Consider the following 17,357-nt stretch of genomic DNA (forward strand, 5'->3'; position numbering starts at 1 on the left):
ACTATATAGAATGAATGAGTTACAACAAAAACAACAACTAATACTACTACATCAACAACAACAACATCAACAACAACAACATCAACAACAACAACATCAACAACAACAACATCAACAACAACAACATCAACAACAACAACAACATCAGTTATCATCATTGCACTTTTTGAATCATCATCAACAACAACAACACCATCATCATCACCATCTTCATCATCATCATCAAAATTTTTACCATCATCTTTATCAACATCATCATCATTACCAACAACAACAACAACAACACAAACACCACCACCAACAACAACAACAGTTTAAATTCATTTCATCAAATTTTAAGTATTTTCAAAGACTCCCAAACGTCAACAACAACAACATTAATGACATTTGCAACATCAACAGCAGCAATATTAACATCAACAACTACAACAACAACAACAACTACAACAACAACAACAACATGTCTTCTTATTTTCACGAAAGGTTCTTTAAAATAAACCCCTTATTATTATCAAAGTATATACATCGTGCGAATTTCAAACACTGCTTTCGTTGTGATATTGGTAAGGACGGAAACGCCACTACTGCTACTTCTAATACCACTACCACTTCTTCCACTACTACTACTACTATTACTACTACTACTACTACTACTACTAATAATAATAATAATAATAACACAAATTATTTTCCAAGAGAAAATTGTAGTATAAATGAACTTTTACACAAAACATCGTCGTCGTCATCATCATCATCATCATCGTCATCATCATCATCATCATCAAGAACATTAACATCATCATCATCGTCGTCGTCATCATCATCATCATCATCATCATCATCAAGAACATTAACATCATCATCATCATTATCAAGAAGAACATTTACATCATCATCCTTCTTTTCAAATCTACCAAGAGTTTTAGAAGCGTTATCATCAATATCATCATCATCGTCTTCATCATTATCATTACATCACCATCATGGTAATTACGAAGATGACGACGACGAAGACGATGATGATGATGTAAAGGATGGTAAATATCTTGAAGTCATTGATGATGATGATGACAACAACAACAACAGCGACAATAATAATAAAAATAATAACAACACTAGCAATAATAACAACAACAGTAACGACAACTACATCAACAGTATTAATAATGATAATAATGATAATAATATATACGCATTTAGAAACAAACAATTTCACCGCGATTACTATGATGATTTTAGCGTTGTTAACAACAACAACAACAACAACTTTAAAAACATTAATAGCAACAAAAAAAACATAAACAGCAATAACCACAATAACAACAACAACAACATCATCATCAGCAGCAACAACATCATCAGCAGCAACAACAACAACATTTTTACGGACTGCAATACTAATTTCAAATTTATGCATAATGATGTTTATGGTCATATTTACAACAACAACTACAGTAACAACAACAACTTCAGTGACATCAACAACTACCTTTACTTCAATAGCAACAACAACTTTAATCGCAGCAGCAGTAGCAGCAACAGCAGCTTCATCCACAACATCAACAACATCATCCAGAAAAACAACAACAACGATGACGTAGATATAGACATTGAGCAATTAGACACACCGGAAATGGTTAACGCAGACCACGTGACGTGCACTGGGGGCGAACTCAAAGATCTCGAAAAGTTCGCCATTAGTTTCAAAACTCGGCGAATAAGGCTCGGATTTACTCAGACTAATGTCGGTGGGTAAACGAATTCGAAGTTTAATTTGTAAGTAATGAGTGATTATTATAAGGATTTTGTAAGGATTTGTAATGATTTGTAAGGATTTGTAATGCCTTGTAATGATTTTTACTCATTCGTAATTATTCAAATTTCCGCTTGCTTTGGTTTTGTTTTAAACTTATATATATATACACACACACGCACATAAAAATACACACACACAAATGCACACACTCAAATAAACACATGCACAGTCACACACACACACACACACACGCACGCTCATAGGAAATAGCTTAGCTAAAATCCACGGCTCGGTTTTTAGCCAAACGACAATTTGTCGATTCGAGAACCTCCAGCTCAGCTACAAAAACGCTTGCAAGCTGCGGCCAATTTTGAAGCAATGGCTGGAAGATGCTGAGAAGAATATCACTGATGATAAATTAGGTGAGATGATGATGGTGATGACGACGACGACGACGATGATGAGAATAATAACAATACGAAAACACAACCAAACAACAAACAAACATACATACATACATACAAACAAACAAACAAACAGACAGACGCCGAAAACGACGAACAACAATCGGCTTAAGGGCCAAGGATGCCCTTGAAGCCCATTTTTTCAGACGGCCCAAGCCCACCTCCTACGAAATTTTCCAAGTGGCCCAGACGCTCCGTCTAGACAAGGAAGTAGTCAGAGTCTGGTTCTGTAACAGGCGACAGAGGGACAAAAGGGTGAAGACCTCTCTGAGACTTGAGGGGTGCCAGAATGATGACGACCTCGATGAGGGCATGGAGGGTTGCGGGTTTGGGGTGAATTTTGGTGGAATTAGTAATGGTGGAAGCTTCTGCAGTGCTGCTGGCGCGCGTAGAAATTATGGTGATAATAATAATAATACTTATAATAATAATAATAAAACTTATGTTAATAACAATAATAATAACAATACATATAATATTAATAATAATAATAATGTTGTTAATTTAAATAGTGATGTTAAAAGAAATGACGATGATGATAGTGACACCAGAGATGAGAAGTACAATAAAAGTTGTCGTAATGATAATAATAACGATGGTGATAATGATGATGGCGATGATGATAATGATGATAATATTGATGATGATGATGATGATGACGATCGTAAATTAGGATGCATGGAGGAGTTTAGAGGATTTTATGAATGTTGTTCTTCTTCGGGTAGTATTAATAGAAGTAGTTTTTGATTTATATTTGAATCATTTGGAAACAAACACACACGTGCACACAGACACACACACACACACACACACACACACAACATATTCAAAAAAATGTTATATATATATATATATAGTTTTACCAGTTTTTGAAATATAACCTCAGTTATACGGTGATATTGGAATTTTTTCATTTTGAGTGAATTTTACACACGTATTCGCATATAAGATACAGAATATATCATTAGTGATTTCGTTTGTAAGAATATTAATTGATAATAATTGTAGATATATCATGGATTATATATATCCAATGGATATCATCTATAATGATACTAAGGGTAGAAATTAGACTGATAAAGTTAAGCGCCTTGTTATTTAATTGAAAAAACATTTTATAAATTTCTCGGTGGAAATTTCTATTTTCGTTTCTTAATTAATTAGTTTCTTTTTTTAAATAAAATAAAATAAAAAATTAAATAAATTGGAAAAATGGCGTCAAAATGTTCTGGCAGAAGCATCATTGCCACTACTTGGAACGAACCTTTCTCAACTAATGAAGGCCAATATTTCTAATTTTTTTTCTCTAACTAAAAATTAAAAAAGTATGGAATGGATTATCATTTATTTTATTTTATTTTTATATGTCGTTTTTCTAAAATCACAAATCTTTATTAAATTACTAACGTAATTAAACTTTCATCTTATTTTTAAACATCTGTTAGTTTTATTTTAGCTGTTAGAGTTTATGTTTAAATTTTAAACAAACCCTCTTGAAAACTTTAAATTTAAAAACTTTGAATTAAATATTAAAGAAAAAATGATTCTCTGAAATAACCAAAAATAAGAGTACAATCATCAATTTATATTAAACTTTATTTGAACAGCGTGGAGAGTATTGAAATCAACTGACGACCCGATAGAGGCAGTAGTGGAAGGTTGCAGTTACAGCGAACGAATTCAATCAAGAGGGACTGTGGGCTATGGAGGAAGTCCAGACGAAAATGGTGAAACCACTTTAGATGCCATGGTTATGGATGGGTTGGTTTAAATTTAACTAAATTATTCATATATTACACGCACACAGACACAAACACACACACACACTTGTTTTTTCATTAGATTGACTTTAGATGTAGGTTGTGTTGGTGCCTTGAGGGAAATTAAAGATGTCACAAAGGTAGCAAAAATGGTTCTTAAGCATACTGAACATTCCTTGCTCGTTGGAGAACTGGGTAATTAATTATAATAAAAAAATTAGTACTAAAGGATATTATACTTAACAGTTTTGTTGGTACTAGCAACCGATTTTGCTGTAAAGATGGGTTTCAAACGAGAAACATTACAGACGGAAAAGTCATTAGAAATGTGGAGGAAGTGGAAGGATGAACAAAACCGTCTGCCAAATTTCTGGAAGGTTCTAGCATTATTAATACTACTACTTCTACTACTGCTGCTGCTGCTGCTACTACAGCTACTGCCACTGCTACTACTACTGCTGCCGTTGTTGCTACTGCTGTTACCATTAATCTTATTTTACTATCATCCTTATCTGCGCTGGCATTATAGATGTTACTTGTGTGATTATCATCGACACTCTCATTAACCATTGTACTGATGATCATTTAGAACCTGCCTGCAGACCAGCAGAAACGCGCTGCTGCTAATCTGGCAGACAGCCACGACACCATCACGATGATCGCCATGAACCAGCTTGGTAGGGTGGCTGTTGGATGTTCTACAAACGGCTTGAAGCATAAGATACCTGGGTTGGTTGGTGGGGATTGTTTGTTAAGTTGCCAGTTATTTTGAGGCTTCTCTTCCTGCTTCTAGAATAATAAAAATATTAATTATAACGACAATGATGAGGGTTGTCACGAGTAAAATTATTATTTTGTAAAATTATTATTTGCAGACGAGTTGGAGATTCGCCCATCCCTGGTTCTGGGGCCTACGCCGACGATGAAGTGGGCGGAGCTGGCGCAACCGGAAATGGTGATATCCTAATGAGGTTTTTGCCTAGGTTAGTTGTGTGGTTAGTTAGGAGGTTGGTTGGGTGGTTTAGTTTCTTGTTATTTAATATGGATTGGTGGTTAATATTGGCCAGTGGTTATAGGTTAATTTGTTGATTTGTTGGTTCAATACTTTATAAGACCCACAGTTGCTGATGGCTGGGCTGGTGTGTGAATGGTTATAAAAAAAAACTCTTTTACCACCAACACCTCCATCATCATTACTATGTTCATCACCGTTATCAACATCACTGTCATCATCATCACCATCAACAACAACATCATCATCGTAAGCAGTTTTCACATGGTAGAATTGATGCGCAATGGTATGAAACCTTCAGAGGCAGCGGAGCATGTAATGAAGCGAATGAAAAAACATTATCCAGAAGCTAGAGGGGCTGTACTTGGCCTCTCTATAAGCGGGGAATTTGGTGGGCTATTTATAGTTCTACTGTAGTTTATTGGTTCATTATTGTAGTCTATTCATTTGTTTTCTACGTAAGGTATTCTCCGGTTCCTAAAGCACCTCTTCCGTGCCTTATTTTTTGGCTTGCGCATTTCCGTTTGTGGAAATTCAATTGCAAGCCTGCGCTATATAAATGTTACTTTGTTCATTCATTCATTCATTTATTCTATTTCATTCGTTCATTCATTCGATCATTCATTCATTCATTCAGGAGCTGCTTGTACTGGTTACGAATGTTTTGAATTCGTTGTAAGGAGAGAGAACGATGAAGATTCCGTCCTTTATAAAGTTCCTTGCATCTAATTACGATTTATATCTTTTGATATTATTATTATTGTTGTTGTTATTATTCCGATTATTATTATTATTGTTGTTGTTGTTGTTGTTGTTGTTGTTGCTATTGTTGATATAGTATTTTATGACTTATCTCCCAACAATTCCCATCCTATTCATCTGGGCTGGTTCGTTTTGTTTATGCATCACTTGAAGTTTGAATCACTTGAAATTTGTAAATTTTGCAACGATAATAATAATAAAACAATTATAATATAACACATTTAAATAATAATAATCATTATTCCTAATTTTTCAAATGATACGCCACTATGTATGCTATAGTTCAAATTTTTTGGAACGTGACTGATATTTTGAATCAAGCTGTTGTAGTTAGTTACTAGACTCGTGTAGAGCTCAATCTCTTGGGCGTAAAAATGGAAATACCGATATTAATATTGAAAATTAACATTGATACATTTTTTTCTTATTAACAATTATATTTTATTCTAATTATAATTTATTCTCTTCACATTATGAGAACATTGGAAAGGGATTAATTTTCTTTCTATAAGACTCAGTGTGTGGCTCCATATAACTGTGTATGGCTTTGTACGTCTCTGTATGACTCTGATACTTGTAGCCAGTGTTTAGATACTTGTAGCTGTACTTGCTATTTAAATACAATTAATCATACTACAGATTTCGTACACACACACACACACACACACACACATGTTCAAGTTTATATATTAAATTAGTGTGAAATGGTGGTTTATTTATTTTGCCTTTCACTGTGTCCAAAATTATTTATAACATATTTTTAATACAAATAATCATGATGTTGTTGTTGACCGTGATGATCTATCTATATGATTGTTCGGCTGTTCATCCTATTCCATCGTGTATAAGATGGTCAATTAATTTTCAATGTTTTAATAATTTATATTACATTGTTTTAAATGAATTGTTTAGATAGTTTTATATGTGTTCAAAGTGTAAAAACTATGAGTGAAACGCTAATATGAGAAATATGACAATTTTCATTAAAATTAAGCGCCACACTATTTTTAATAGTTTGTTGTTAACAATTTACTTTTAATTTATTTAAAAGTTAATTCTGTTATTACTAAAATTCTCTTAGCTTTATCATCCTTAAAAATCACGCGTTTGATCACTAAATTCTTTTTTATTTAAAAAAATTTAAATTAAAAATTCTTTTAAAGTCATTTTTTACGCCAAAATAAATTAAATTTTAAAGTAAAATGACTACCGTAATGTTGGACAACGGAGCTTATACGGCCAAAGTTGGGTACATTTCTGAGATGAACCCTAAGTAAGTTTATTGATTTATTCTTTTCTTTTTATTCTTATCTATTTTTCATTTTTTGCTATTTTTATTAAATCATTCATTAGATTAACCTTTTAATTTAATTATATCTCTAATTAATTTAATTTAATTAATAATATTAATATCAAATACTGTTCAAATATTTTTTTTAATTAACTTTCATTGATCAGATAATACAAGATTTAAAACTAAAAGATAAAGTTTATCTGATAAACTAATACTAATATCTTAACTTATATATATCATAACTCTGCCCACTGGCCATCAATCAAACAGAATAATCCCCAACTGTGTCATCAAGGCAAAAACAGTTAGGAACAGAATTTTTATCGGCAACCAGATCGACGAATGCAAAGATCTGTCTGGCCTCTATTTCTTACTCGCCTTTCAAAAAGTATGATGAGGATGACGATGGTGATGATTATGATAGTTATTGTAATGGTGATGATAGTGAAAATAATTCAAATAATATAATTACAATCAAATTTTTTTTTAAATTTACTTTTAATTTTACTTGTTTTTTAATTTAATTTTTTAAATTTATCTGTCCAGGGTTACCTAACTAATTGGGAAATAGAGAAGCAAGTCTGGGATCACATGTTTGGCAAGAATGAACTGGCTGTAAGTAAATATCATTTAATAAATAAATCAACCATCCAAACAATGAACCAACCATGAACCAACCATGAACCAACCATGAACCAACCATGAACCAACCATTTTCTCAAATGACAATTCAATCTACCAACCAAACAATCAACTAACCAGCCTACCAACCAAACAATCAACTAACCAGCCTACCACCCAAACAATCAACTAACCAGCCTACCAACCAAACAATCAACTAACCAGCCTACCAACCAAACAATCAAATAACCAGCCTACCAACCAAACAATCAACTAACCAGCCTACCAACCAAATAATCAACTAACCAGCCTACCAACCAAACAATCAACTAACCAGCCTACCAACCAAACAATCAAATAACCAGCCTACCAACCAAACAATCAACTAACCAGCCTACCAACCAAACAATCAAATAACCAGCCTACCAACCAAACAATCAACTAACCAGCCTACCAACCAAACAATCAACTAACCAGCCTACCAACCAAACAATCAACTAACCAGCCTACCAACCAAACAATCAACTAACCAGCCTACCAACCAAACAATCAACTAACCAGCCTACCAACCAAACAATCAACTAACCAGCCTACCAACCAAACAATCAAATAACCAGCCTACCAACCAAACAATCAACTAACCAGCCTACCAACCAAATAATCAACTAACCAGCCTACCAACCAAACAATCAACTAACCAGCCTACCAACCAAACAATCAAATAATCAGCCTACCAACCAAACAATCAACTAACCAGCCTACCAACCAAACAATCAAATAACCAGCCTACCAACCAAACAATCAACTAACCAGCCTACCAACCAAATAATCAACTAACCAGCCTACCAACCAAACAATCAAATAACCAGCCTACCAACCAAACAATCAAATAACCAGCCTACCAACCAAACAATCAACTAACCAGCCTACCAACCAAACAATCAACTAACCAGCCTACCAACCAAACAATCAAATAACCAGCCTATCAACCAAACAATCAACTAACCAGTCTACCAACCAAACAACCGATCACTCGACAAATCAGGTAAACTTTGAAGAGTCAGGCTTCATTGTTACAGAGTCTTATCTGAACTTCAAATCCATCCAAGAATCGATTGATGAAATTTTCTTCGAAGAGTACCAAGTGCCATTTTTATTTCGTTGTAACCGTTAGTTACACCCTTTTTGATCATAATTATTTTTATTATTTATATTGTTATTTTTATTATTTTATTGTTATTTTTATTATTTTATAATTATAATAATAATTATCATCATTATCACCGCCAGCTAGCTACCTAATCCAATACAAACAGCAGAGAAAGAAGAAGAATTTATTTTGTTGTTTGGTGGTTGATTCAGGCTACTCGTACACTCATGTAGTCCCATATCATAATGGTAGGGCTGTTAAGATGGCTATGAGGAGGTATATGTTTGTGTGTATGTGTGTGTGTATCTGTGTTTGCTGTTTAAATCTGTGTTTATATATTCAATCTAATGCTTGTATGAATTTGTTTGTTTGATATTTTGTACACACACAACAAACACACACACACACGCATACTACACACACAACACACATACATTCACTGACACACACGCAAACACACACCACAAACATACAGAATTAGCATTGGAGGAAAAATTCTGACCAATCACTTGAAAGAAGTTATATCTTACAGGTTAATTTTTATTTTGATTGCTGCAGTTATTATTATTATTATTATTATTATTATTCTAACCTCAGATGCAGTCAGTCAACGCTGTAAATAAACATCTTTCAACGGTTTTAATGAGAAAATTTTTATTCGTTTTTAATTCTCTAAAATATTTTTTCAGCCTATTTAAAACTATTATTAGCAACAATAACATTAATAATAAAAATAATAATAACAATAATAATAATAATGATAATGATGATAGGCAATTGATGGTCATGGATGAGACGCACGTCATAAACCAGCTGAAAGAGGACACATGTTTCGTCTCCCAGGATTTCTATGCCGATATGAACCTCGCAAAGTTGTTATTATTATTGTTATTATTATTGTTATTATTATTATCCTTTTCCTTCGTTTATCATTATTATTATTGTTGCTGTCATACATTGTTTGTTATTCTTGAGTAAATTATGTTAATGAACAGGCAGAAAGGCCCCAGTAACAAGATAGCCCTTGACTACGTACTGCCTGATTATGCGCATATCAAGAGAGGTCATATCAAAGAGCCTGACACCGAGATTAATTCATCCGAGCAGGTTGTTTAATTAGCATAATTTATCAGTTATTCTATCAACCAGTTGATCATTCATTTCTCAACTCATTTTGCTAACCAACAATATAATCTTTCATTCAACCAATAAATCATCAATCAACCAACCCACCAATTAACCAACCCACCAATTAATCAACCAATCAAATTGAAGATAATTCGGGTTTGTAACGAAAGGTTCTCCATTCCGGAACTTCTCTTCCATCCATCCGACATAGGGATCCACGAGATGGGAATTCCGGAAGCCATCGCTTACGTCATCGGCCTGTGCCCCGAAGGTGGGCGCGTTTTGAAATTTCTTTAATTTTCATTTATTATCTTTTACTATCAATCATTGTTATTGTTGTTATCCATTCATTATAATTGTTACTATAAAATATTATTACCATTTATTATTAATTATTCTTATTATATTGTTTTCAGAGTTACAACCATTTCTCTACCTAAATATAATATTAACTGGTGGCAATTCTTGCTTGCCCGGATTCAGAGAAAGAGTGTAAGTAATTATTTATTATTATTATCATTATTATAATTATTTATATAATTTATTATTATTTATTGTCGTTGAAGCGAATCACCGCAATGATGCGAACGGCGACAATAACGACACTTGTAAGAGCACAGCACTGACACTAATTGCTACTAATGCAAATGCTACTTTACTTCTACTACTGCTGCTGCTGCTACTACTACTACTACTACTACTACTACTACTACTACTACTACTGCTGCTACTACTACTGCTGCTACTACTACTACTACTAAAAATATTAAGAATAATAATAAATTCCCTTCTGAATCAATTGAAACAGTTTCAAAGATTTGAGAACATTGGCTCCTGATCACTTTGAAATAAACGTTCGACTCGACGATAGGTGGATGTTTTCGCTAATTTTGTTTCATTCAATCGTTCATTCATCCATTCACTCACTTATTCAATCATTAATCCATTCTTTCGTTCATTCGTTCGCCTTCCAAAAAAGTTAACATATCTTTGCCCTTATTAATCCATTCATGCATACACTCTAATTCACTCGATCCTTCGTCCATTAATTCACTCATTCACAGCCCTATTCAGGCTAGTTGGCAGGGTGGGTGCTTACTTGGGAATTCCCCGGACTTCACTAATCACATCGTCACTAAGGATCAGTTTGACGAACACGGCGTTGGCATCTGCCAAGAAATGTTCAACTACTAACAGCATCATCTTCCCATGATTTAATACTTTCAAATAAAAACCGTTTCGTAATTATTATTTATTATTATTGTTCGTTTTTTTTTGTTATAATAAAGACCGTTCCAATCAATGAAATCTGTTTGACTTGAAATTTTTGTGATCACGAACAAAGAGTGGCAATTATTTATATTTTACAAACAGATGGGTTTTGAGTCGAGATCGTGAAACAACAATAATAATAAAAACTACCTTTTGTTGTAACTCAAAAACTAATTCGCTAGAATCAAAGATAAAGCCTAGGCTACAAAACTTGTGAGAAAGAAACATCAAGAGTTTTAGAATCAGGTAAGATAATAAGAGAAATGGTAATAGAGTGTTTAGATTAGATGGAGAAAAAGTATAAATGTTAGAAATATCAGCATATAGTTGACTAGTGAAAGAAAAATTATTAATAATACGAGGTAGTTCAGAAGTATAGAGTATAAATAGAAGAGGGCCAAGGATAGAACCCTGAGGTACCCCGAAAGTAAGAGTAGAGGAGTTAGAAGTAGAATTATTGAGAACAACAGAAGAAAAACGATTACAGAGATAAGAAGAAAACCAAGATAGACAAGAATCAGTAATATTAAAAGAAAGATCTAGCAGCCTCAAGAGAATAGTATGATTAACAGTATCAAAAGCAGAGGAAAAGTCAAGAGCGAGAAGAGTGAGATTACTAATGTTATTAGAGAGAAGGATACCATTATGTATTTTTGAGTAAAGAAAGTTTCAGTACTGTGAGCAAGTCTGAAACCAGATTGAGATACAGGCAACAAGGAGTTAGAGTTTAAATAAGATGACGATTGATTACAAACTTTTTCCATTCTAGTTTATAGATTTTAGCAGAATACTTTGGTACCGTGGCGAATATATATGATTGAAATCAATCTCGTGCAGGCGTTCTTTACGTATTTCGAGTGCATATTATTATAAACAACAACAAAAATAATAACAATTTTATTTTTTTCTTTTTCGTTTGTTGCGTGCAACTTTCAGTAGTGCTACAGATGATGTTGTAGTATTAGCATCTAAATTCAACTGACCAGAAAATGCGATCTGAAGTCAGGTGAAACAATAATTATAATTATTATTATAAGAATATATATCGATAATAATTCTCATTACTTTGAATAGAAATTCAAGTTTGAATAAATTGACAATTACTAATAAATCATAAAATTTTTTACTACCATCCATGAATAAAATCGCAAAATTAAGACTTAAATAAACTTTTAAAAAGCAGAAAAAAGGGAAAACTCTGAAGATTAAAAGGTTAAAGGTCAAATAAACTCTTCCTAAGTTCGGAGGAGTCAACAACACACACACACACACACCCAAACAGCGTGTACGAATACATGCTAAACGACGCATCACACACGAATCATGTGGCAGACAGGGTGGGTTCCTTTTGTTGCATTCGAACCCAGGCAGAGCGAAGCAGAAACAGGCGACTTTAACAACTATGCCAGATAAAACTATAAAAAAACTTCTTGTTCTACTGATAAGTTAACTTACACTCTGTGCCCATCCGGCATACCGTCCCCAGAGTGATTGAAAAAATGTGGCTTGAGAAAAATTTTAAAGTTGAAATAATCATTTAAAATAATAAAATATTAATTAATTATTTAATTATATTATCATTTGAAGACATAAAATAACAATATTAACAATCACAATAATAGTAGCATCAACAATAATAACACTAATGACATGATAAATTCCGTACATATCTTATCATAGGAGTTTGTAGTTAGGGACTTGGCCTCCATTTTGAAATTATAAATCTTCTCCGCCACCTGGCGAACGTGCGTGTCAACGGGGACGGCGTTTAATTGGTCGAGAGACATGAGGCATATGCAGTCTGCAACCTGATTGGTGGAAATTTAAATTTTTGCCCTGGCCAATCACATCAATCGATAATGATAGTTAATAATAATAATAATAATAAACCTTTGGACCGATGCCTGGATACTGCAATAATATCTTTTTGGCGTCGTCATATTTGCCATTCCGAAGACCAAATAGATACCTCTCACAGCGACCATCAGCACTATCATCTATATTATTATCATCAACATTATTAATGTTATTATTATTGTTATCATCGTTGTTATTATTATTGTTTTCATGTTCTTTTAGAAGCTTTTTGGCAGTTTCATTGATGAACTTGGCTCTGTAACCAAACCCTGTCAGAAGTAATAACATTATTATTATTATTAATTACTATTACCAACTATAATTATTTCAATTCACTCACTCATTCACTCACTCATTCATTCATTATAATTATTATAAATATATTTTATTACGAAACTACAATATAAATAAAACTTACCTGATTTTTTTAATTCTGCCTCAACACTTGTTTCAGCCAAACTACTGACGGTTGGAAATTTGTGATAAGCCTTCCCATCAATCTGCAGTATTTCAAAAAGAGCTTTCGTTCATTTTTGAGTTTAACATTATTCAAAAATTGTGTTTTCAATGATCAAAATCACCGTCATTGCAGAATCGGGCTGCTAAGTTAATAACTGGTAATTAAAGTTCGATCATGTTAAGCCGATTTTGAAAGACCTTCACTGGTTACCGATCAAAAAAGGATAAGGCTTAAAATTTGTCTAATTATGTTCATGTCGCTAAATGGATTGGCGCCTGAATATCTAGCATATGAATTCAACAAAAAAAAAACAGCGTCAAAAGGTGCTTGCTTGAGATCAGATGAGCAAAATTTACTGGCAAACAAACATGCACAAATACATACAAACATATATATAATCCCACAAACAAACGTACATACAAACATACATATAAACATACACACATACATACAAGCCCACAAAAACATATACAAATAAAAATTGTACACAAATACATATAATTATTGGCAAACTATTATCCGCCATAGGCCAGACGTACGTTTCGTTTCTCACGAGACTCGTCAGTAGCCTGCCAAATAAGGCTTAAGATAACACAACTCAATTATTGTAACCAAGAAACTCAAATTGAGGTGTCGCGGCCAATAGGTAAGAACAACATCACGTTAATACAAGGTTTAAGAACCCATTCAGTCGCAAAAATTATTGGTAAACACACATACATACAACCTGGACAATAACAGCCCCAAACAGCCGACACATGCATTCTACCATGTTGCAGATTCTCCTGATATTGTTGTTAGTGGAGCATATGAAAGAAAACAAAACTTCTACTGGGTTTTGCCTAAGTAGCCTAACGCTTTTTGAGCTAGGAAATCTTGTTAAGAAGTCTTTATCTTTGAATTAAAAAAAATATTATCTACATATATGCCCCCCCCACACACACACAAAAACAAGCACTTAGTCATATGCATACATGCATACAAACAAACATACAAATAAATACAACTATTTTTTTACCTTTTTCAGTAAACTGTTTATGTAACTCCAGGAGAGAAAGATCTAGATGGAAATAATTCCTGATTTTAGAGTCCTGAGAACTGTCGGAGCTGGCCATATTAGGATTTTTATGGATGGGACTGTCATTGTTACTGATGTTGTCAAATTTGTTGTTGATGATGTAGTTGTTAATGTTGTTGTCATTGATAATTTTGTACTGAAGTACACCCCTATTTTGTCTGAGGATCCAGACATCATTTTCTACAACACCAATCCATTGATCAGCAGTATCAGTAGTAGTAGTAGTACTACCATCATCATATTTTAGCCATCTAGAGTTATTAAATTACCATCACTATGTCATTATCATCAGTATTATATTTATATTATCATTCATTTACATACTTATATTACATACAAAACATATATATATATACATATATATATATATATATATATATACACTATATCATAGATGTATTAATATATATTTATATTATATATATATATGTTAAAAATGATATGAGTAAATTAAAATTTGTTTAAAAAAGAACCTAAAAGATTGGCCACTTCGAAGTGTCAGAGCCAGATCAAATTCATCTTTTGGGTAAATTAGAGAACTCCACGCCAAATCATCAACATATTTCTTTGTTAGTTTCATTTTCATGTCATACGAAATGAAATTATTAAAGATACTAATTGACTGCACTTACAATACAGAAAACACTAATCAACTATATATGATAATCTATTCTAATATCTAATTAATCGGCCTAACACCCTAATCCTAATGCTAATCTGTAATGAATCCCAATAAAATCTAAAAATCTAAAATCGGAATCTTTTCATAAAACCTCAATCTTTTCATTCTTCTGGAAGTCTGGATTCACAAATTTAAAAAAATTCCAATATAAAATATATAGAAAAAATAAATTATACATGATATTGTAGGACTGAACTCGGCTCCTTGTACCGTGAACCGACCTATATAGAAGTCGTGGGAAGAGAGAGAACTATCTGGTTAATGTATGGTAGGTGTTACTAGAAATTGTGCATCTACAAAAACTGGTTATTGAAATGTATGCAATATATTTCAGTAACGTATGTATAAATAATGATTGTGTTAACTATGAAACAATAATTAGAAAGAAACAGTAAGGTGAACATAGAAAAATTAATTAAAAATATTTCTACCACTTATGTAAAATAAAATTACCTCTAAAAATATACCAGCCACTGAAAAAACAGACTTCCATTGTTCAAAACTCGAAAAATTTAATTGCGCATCTTAACGCGAAAACATTTTTTCACCATTAAGAATTGCGGCCACAAAAAAATATTTCAACCACATACGAAGAATTAAATCACCCTTCTAAAAATATATCAGCCACCGAAAAAGCAATCTTCTGGGTTTTATAAACCCGAAAAACTAAAAGGTACCATTGGACGCAGTATCACGGAAAATATTTTTCACCATTCAACGTTTTTTGTCATATTTGACGCACAAAACTTATAACGTTCAAACCTTATCATTCAAACATTCTGACTCCTTATAATGAATTCCTTAAAGAAATATGCTGTCACATGTTTGATTTTTGTATCATAATTGACGCTCAAACTTATCGACTTTCTGACGCCTTATAATAAATTAGTTGGGAAACGGGCAAAGTAGGCCTAACAAGTTCAGTTTTTGTGCTATTTCTGCGCTTCAAACTTGATCGACTAACAAATTGATTATAAATCATAATAAATTTCCTAAAAACAAGCAGTCACAAGTTTAGTTTTTAACATTACTTTCATAGCTGACGTTCAAACATTATCGAATTACCGACGCCTTACAATAAATTTCCAAAAAAAAACACGCTGTCCCGAGTTTATTTTTATCGTGTCATATCTGACGCTCAAAACATATCGACTTTCAAATTTATTATAAAAAATAATAAATTTTCTAAAAAAACAGGCTGTCACAAGTTTAGTCTATATGTCATACCTGACGCTCAAAACTTATCGACTTACAAATTTATTATAAAGCATAATAATGTTCTAAAAAAACACGCTGAGCCACAATATTAGTTTTTGTCAAGGGGAGTGCATACAACACCTTCTTATGGGTTGAAGCAGAGATATGCAAAGAACCTCAATTTTTTCAACTTTTAATTATTTTCAGTAATGTCTCACCTTGCTCCAAACCACATAACTAGAATAGGACTAATCGATCAATTCGATCTATCGGTCGGGCTATTTGTCGTGCTTGGATTGTTGGCTTACGAAATTGCATGGATTTTAACGAGCAAGTAAATGAGATATTTACTTGATTTAATATGCTTAAAACATTGTAGTAATTCTATTTAATTTTAATAATGATTAATAGAATTATGCATTATTAAATTATTTTTGTTAATTTGAATAAAAAAATTGCTTTTGGTCCGGTGAAATCCGGTGGCTTACTGAAGCCGAAGGTTGGCTTAGTAGGATTGAACTATAGTCACCCTTTTTTTTACACTATTCGATCATGTTACAAATTGGTTTGCTTATGAAATAAACGGTCTAAATAAATTAAAATTGTTATTTGAACAACTATCTTCATTATATTCAATGAATATTTTACGTTCTGCTGGTGCTCATAAGAAACTGGCTGCTGAAATCATACGTTGGCTTACAGCAGTGGCTTACAGGGTTTCATAGAACTCTTACGATAGCACTTTTTTGTACATATAATGCTTTAAATAAATCAATATATTCATATCACAATTATTTTTGTCAATATAAATATAGAAATTGCTTTTGTCAGGTGAAAAACAGTAACTTACTGAAGCCGTAGGTT

The 17,357-nt window shown here is 32.7% G+C and overlaps 4 protein-coding genes across 4 annotated transcripts; 3 read left to right on the forward strand and 1 right to left on the reverse strand.

The window, feature by feature from the left end:
- Nucleotides 1-1,672: 1,672 nt before the first annotated feature.
- HELRODRAFT_152344 (hypothetical protein) lies at nucleotides 1,673-2,481 on the forward strand (the record flags this gene model as incomplete). Its single annotated transcript, XM_009031616.1, has 3 exons — nucleotides 1,673-1,748; nucleotides 2,020-2,178; nucleotides 2,297-2,481. Coding segments are annotated over 3 exons (420 nt in total), but the record flags the coding sequence as incomplete, so codon positions are not given.
- An 853-nt stretch (nucleotides 2,482-3,334) lies between these two features.
- On the forward strand, nucleotides 3,335-5,865 carry HELRODRAFT_155397 (hypothetical protein). Its single transcript, XM_009031617.1, is given in 10 exon segments — nucleotides 3,335-3,502; nucleotides 3,828-3,981; nucleotides 3,992-3,993; nucleotides 4,065-4,175; nucleotides 4,242-4,357; nucleotides 4,570-4,709; nucleotides 4,856-4,963; nucleotides 5,250-5,383; nucleotides 5,630-5,799; nucleotides 5,818-5,865. The coding sequence occupies 9 exon segments, from the start codon at nucleotides 3,433-3,435 to the stop codon at nucleotides 5,719-5,721; spliced, it is 927 nt and encodes a 308-aa protein (XP_009029865.1). The 5' UTR covers nucleotides 3,335-3,432; the 3' UTR covers nucleotides 5,722-5,799; nucleotides 5,818-5,865.
- Nucleotides 5,866-6,956: 1,091 nt separating this feature from the next.
- Nucleotides 6,957-11,141, forward strand: HELRODRAFT_158017 (hypothetical protein; the record flags this gene model as incomplete). The annotated part of the gene is made up of 12 exons (XM_009031618.1): nucleotides 6,957-7,027; nucleotides 7,319-7,436; nucleotides 7,595-7,663; nucleotides 8,715-8,838; nucleotides 8,960-9,095; nucleotides 9,295-9,351; nucleotides 9,593-9,691; nucleotides 9,815-9,926; nucleotides 10,095-10,218; nucleotides 10,364-10,439; nucleotides 10,756-10,818; nucleotides 11,012-11,141. The coding sequence occupies 12 exons, from the start codon at nucleotides 6,957-6,959 to the stop codon at nucleotides 11,139-11,141; spliced, it is 1,179 nt and encodes a 392-aa protein (XP_009029866.1).
- Nucleotides 11,142-11,146: 5 nt separating this feature from the next.
- Nucleotides 11,147-17,322, reverse strand: HELRODRAFT_194432 (hypothetical protein). Its single transcript, XM_009031619.1, has 13 exons — nucleotides 17,276-17,322; nucleotides 15,567-15,621; nucleotides 15,492-15,542; nucleotides 15,088-15,413; nucleotides 14,555-14,865; nucleotides 14,264-14,430; nucleotides 13,495-13,576; nucleotides 13,110-13,345; nucleotides 12,886-13,027; nucleotides 12,675-12,724; nucleotides 12,043-12,215; nucleotides 11,456-11,459; nucleotides 11,147-11,286 (listed from the first exon to the last, which is right to left on the reverse strand). Exons 4-11 carry the CDS (start codon nucleotides 15,198-15,200, stop codon nucleotides 12,117-12,119), a joined length of 1,200 nt encoding a protein of 399 aa, XP_009029867.1. The 5' UTR covers nucleotides 15,201-15,413; nucleotides 15,492-15,542; nucleotides 15,567-15,621; nucleotides 17,276-17,322; the 3' UTR covers nucleotides 11,147-11,286; nucleotides 11,456-11,459; nucleotides 12,043-12,116.
- Nucleotides 17,323-17,357: the final 35 nt, after the last annotated feature.

The sequence above is a fragment of the Helobdella robusta genome (assembly GCF_000326865.2).
Source record: "Helobdella robusta unplaced genomic scaffold HELROscaffold_76, whole genome shotgun sequence".
Classification (NCBI taxonomy): domain Eukaryota; kingdom Metazoa; phylum Annelida; class Clitellata; order Rhynchobdellida; family Glossiphoniidae; genus Helobdella; species Helobdella robusta.

Coding starts and splice junctions, on each gene's coding strand:
- HELRODRAFT_155397 (XM_009031617.1), top strand. CDS start 3,433: ATGGCGTCAAAATGTTCTGGCAGAAGCATCATTGCCACTACTTGGAAC. Junction 4,710..4,855: donor TTGAAGCATAAGATACCTGG/GTTGGTTGGTGG, acceptor TATTATTTGCAG/ACGAGTTGGAGATTCGCCCA. Junction 5,384..5,629: donor CTCTATAAGCGGGGAATTTG/GTGGGCTATTTA, acceptor TCATTCATTCAG/GAGCTGCTTGTACTGGTTAC.
- HELRODRAFT_194432 (XM_009031619.1), bottom strand. CDS start 15,200: ATGAAAATGAAACTAACAAAGAAATATGTTGATGATTTGGCGTGGAGT. Junction 14,866..15,087: donor CGAAGTGGCCAATCTTTTAG/GTTCTTTTTTAA, acceptor TAATAACTCTAG/ATGGCTAAAATATGATGATG. Junction 13,028..13,109: donor ATCCAGGCATCGGTCCAAAG/GTTTATTATTAT, acceptor TCCACCAATCAG/GTTGCAGACTGCATATGCCT.